This window comes from Silene latifolia, chromosome Y (genome assembly GCF_048544455.1).
Source record: "Silene latifolia isolate original U9 population chromosome Y, ASM4854445v1, whole genome shotgun sequence".
NCBI classification, from domain to species: Eukaryota; Viridiplantae; Streptophyta; class Magnoliopsida; order Caryophyllales; family Caryophyllaceae; genus Silene; species Silene latifolia.
In genome coordinates this window covers 37,835,073-37,838,555 of record NC_133538.1, presented here as the reverse complement: position 1 = coordinate 37,838,555, position 3,483 = coordinate 37,835,073, and the positions used below count along the sequence as shown (strand labels likewise).

The 3,483-nt window shown below is 38.1% G+C and overlaps 1 protein-coding gene across 1 annotated transcript; it reads right to left on the bottom strand.

Moving 5' to 3' along the window:
• Positions 1-636: 636 nt before the first annotated feature.
• LOC141626551 (uncharacterized) lies at positions 637-2,667 on the bottom strand. The gene is made up of 2 exons (XM_074440295.1): positions 1,156-2,667; positions 637-974 (listed from the first exon to the last, which is right to left on the bottom strand). Exons 1-2 carry the CDS (start codon positions 2,573-2,575, stop codon positions 952-954), a joined length of 1,443 nt encoding a protein of 480 aa, XP_074296396.1. The 5' UTR covers positions 2,576-2,667; the 3' UTR covers positions 637-951.
• Positions 2,668-3,483: the final 816 nt, after the last annotated feature.

Below are 3,483 nucleotides of genomic sequence, written 5' to 3'. Positions count from 1 at the left end.
TTCTAGTTTTAGGTGATTGAATAAGGGTATTTTGATTTTTCTATAGTATATTAACTTAACGAGTCGGGAATTATGCTAAATGACGATCAGAAATGAAATATGGTGGGAGTTCGGATATATACAGCATAATTTAGGTGGTTATTGGTAATAAACGAAATATAAGGTGGTAGTTTGTAAAATACGGTAAATACTAGGTGGTAAGTAACAATTTTCACTAAAGACAACGAAATGCGAATGAAAAAAATCTCTCTTAAAATTGGTATAGTGAACCAAAAAAAATATTAAAATTGGTACGATTTGAAAATATTGTGTGCCCTATACGGTATATGCCTTTTTTTTTCTAAGGTGTACTCTTTAAACCAAAAAGTTTTGATTGACCATAATTTTTAGCCACGAATTTTGAAAACGACGAGTTATTTTTTCAGTCCAAAGATCTCGTAAAGGCTATAAGCACAAAAAGTGTTAATTTTGAACTTTTGAACTTGAGGCCAAGAGATATAGTCAATCAAAGTTTATTAGTTAATTAACACATTTTTTTTTTTGAAAAGGAAAGCTCGAAGGCTTTACTGCATAGATAACGAATCAAAAACATTAACACATTTGACCAACCATGACTCTTACTACGAGTTCAGATAATGGAAATAATATTTTTCAAGTTAAACATCTCGAAAAGACCGTCAATTTGGAAAACAAGATCGTTGCTTTTGGAACTGGTGACCATGTGTTATAAACCATCAATTAACATCATATGGGGGCAAAGGTTCTTTTTTTTTTGGCAACGATAAAGAAAGGTTCCTTACATAGTGCGTAGCCGACTCTCGGAGCCAGACTTTATTATTACATAATTTGAAACAGAAATTAAACTAAGAATGGGGTTAGAAAAAAGAAAAGGCTTCTTGAGGGGACGATCTGAGTTTGCCAAATGAGCGAAATCTTCTTTTCTCTTCTTTGTCAATTGGGCTTCAGGAGAGTACCTGCAACATGACACACTTACGCCTCAAGGACGTGGAGATTTACGGGAGAAAGACCTACTTGTAGAGCAAGTAGATACATTGTGTCTCGGAGATTAATCCCCCTGGCTATGATTCTTTTTGAAATTAATAATTTTCTTAGTCTCATTCACTTGGCGATTAGAAGGATACCTGCAAAATATACCTGAGGGGTACCTGCAAAGCCTACGTGTAGGCGAGGCACGTGACAGTTTACCAAACAAATGAAACTTGCACTTCTTAGGTCTAGCTGAAAAAAGGAAGAATGACTGATGTTCATTTGGATCTTTATGGGCTTGGAAGCTAATAGAGGTGTTGGCCGTGTCATTCGTCAAAGAAACGGATAAGCAGAAATTAGGGGCGACAACTGCAGGGTCTCCTTGGCGGATATGAGTACCCGAAAGAGATAAGATGTCACAAATAGATAATGAACTCGAGTTTACACCACCAATAGAGGACCCCCTCGAATTAATACCATGAATCCCATTGATGGCTCCTGAACAAGAACCCGTGTCTTCATTTCCCACCACCATCTTCGGTTTCCGCTTTTTAGAACGTCTCCTCCTCTTCTTTCTCTTATAATGATCTCTTGTAATTCCTCCCTCCTTTGTGACCTTGGTATTAAGAATCCGAATTGTCATAGTAGACAAGTCTCTTTTATTGTAAAAGCTCACCTTACTACCTTGAAGCATTTTTTGATAAGCTTGTCCGGAGATCCTTAGCCTTGAATTTCCTCCACCCTTTCTTGAGAACTCAAGAACCGAGTTTTTAGGAGTATGCTCATTATCACCCATTTGAGAGTATTTGTGATTGTGTTCCAAATCAAAATTAGGAGAAGAATTTTCTTCGAGATTTATAAGAAGGCCATCATCCGAAATACAAGTATGCATGATAGTGGAGTTAGAAAGTGGAGTAACGCAAGAGCCACAAGAAGACCCCTCCTTATCGTTAACTGTGGTGTCCTCGGTATTATCATTAGGGATAGGTCTTTTACATTCCCTAACCACCTCACATAACAACTGGTCCTCAATACTTCTCTTCCCGTTATGATTAATAGCCAGTAGATTCTTGACAACATTCAGTTCTCTAAGGATATCTTTATTCTTAGGCTCAAGCATTGACGCAGTTTCAAGATCAGTTTGCGCTTCCATGAGCATATTAGTCTTCATACAAGCTACAACTCTACGAAATAGAGCCTTAGCATTTTTAGGGTAGGACGACAAAACCAAAGAGCAGAAGTTTATGGCCGCCTCATACTCATGGAGCTTATTAGCGCAAGCCGCTAAATTCAAATTTAAAGAAATTGCTAATTGCGAGACAGATTCAACGTCATAGTCTTCCATAGATTCCAAAACCAAACATAAGAGTCGACATGCCATTTCATAGCAGCCACCAGCCGAGTCAAACAAATTTTGCTTAAAGAAGTCATTGCCCCTCTCCTTAAGGAATTTAACCTTAATCAAATGGGTTTCTTCCATCGGTAAGAAAGAACTAAACAGTGACCAGTCATCCTCCTTGAACTCCCCATTTCCATGAGCAACAACGAAATGCTTTAGGAAAATTTTATCTTTAGAAATGGTAGCCATAACTTTTCACAAAGGAACCCCAACTCAAAAAGCTAAGATAGAACACCTTTAAGAGGTAATAACTAATTCAAATACTCTTCTAAGAGTATATTATTTTGAGAAATCCAAAAAACAGAGAAAAAACTTAAACAGCAAGAGCACCGGACAAATGTTCTCAGAATACCACAAAAACCACCACACCTGACCCGAACTCTCACCACCGTATAAACCCATCCTGAGTCCACCCAAAAACCTCTCTTCTAAAAAATAACTAGACTACCAATACCCAATCAACCAACAACATCACCCGAAACTCTTCAACACCAACCTCGGACGAGAACAACACCGAAAAAAGACCAAGTTCACCATCAAAACCAGACAGCCACCTCCGTCGAAAAAAGAGTACCCGGACTACTCAAAATCAACACAAAAAGGATCCAAAAAACAATGAAGAACGCGGCAAATTACTCCGATTTTCTTATAGGGTAAGCTCACAGAACATCGCCTAAATAAAACTAGATAGACGAGCAAGAGAACCTTTAGCACCGAGAAAAGAAAATACCTGGGTAATTATAAAAAGATTAAATTGAAGCCATTGACGACTCAACGATGATTTCAAGAAACTTCATTGAAATGAGTCAATCAATGCACCCAAAAATCAAACTCTATCGTCAATTAAAACAATGCCATATTGACGTGTGAAACGTGAGATTGTGATAAAAATTTAGAAATAACAATTTCTGACAGCAACTCGACCTGGATGCAACCAAGACCAACCACAGCCCAAGCTGAGAAGAGGATGGACGAAGAAGAGAATGGTGAGCTGCACCAGCCAACGACCACAATCAAGCGTGAAGACCGATTGAACCACGAAGGGACCAATGGAAGGCATAAAAAAGATAATGGGTGTATGAAAAACCGGGTAATCT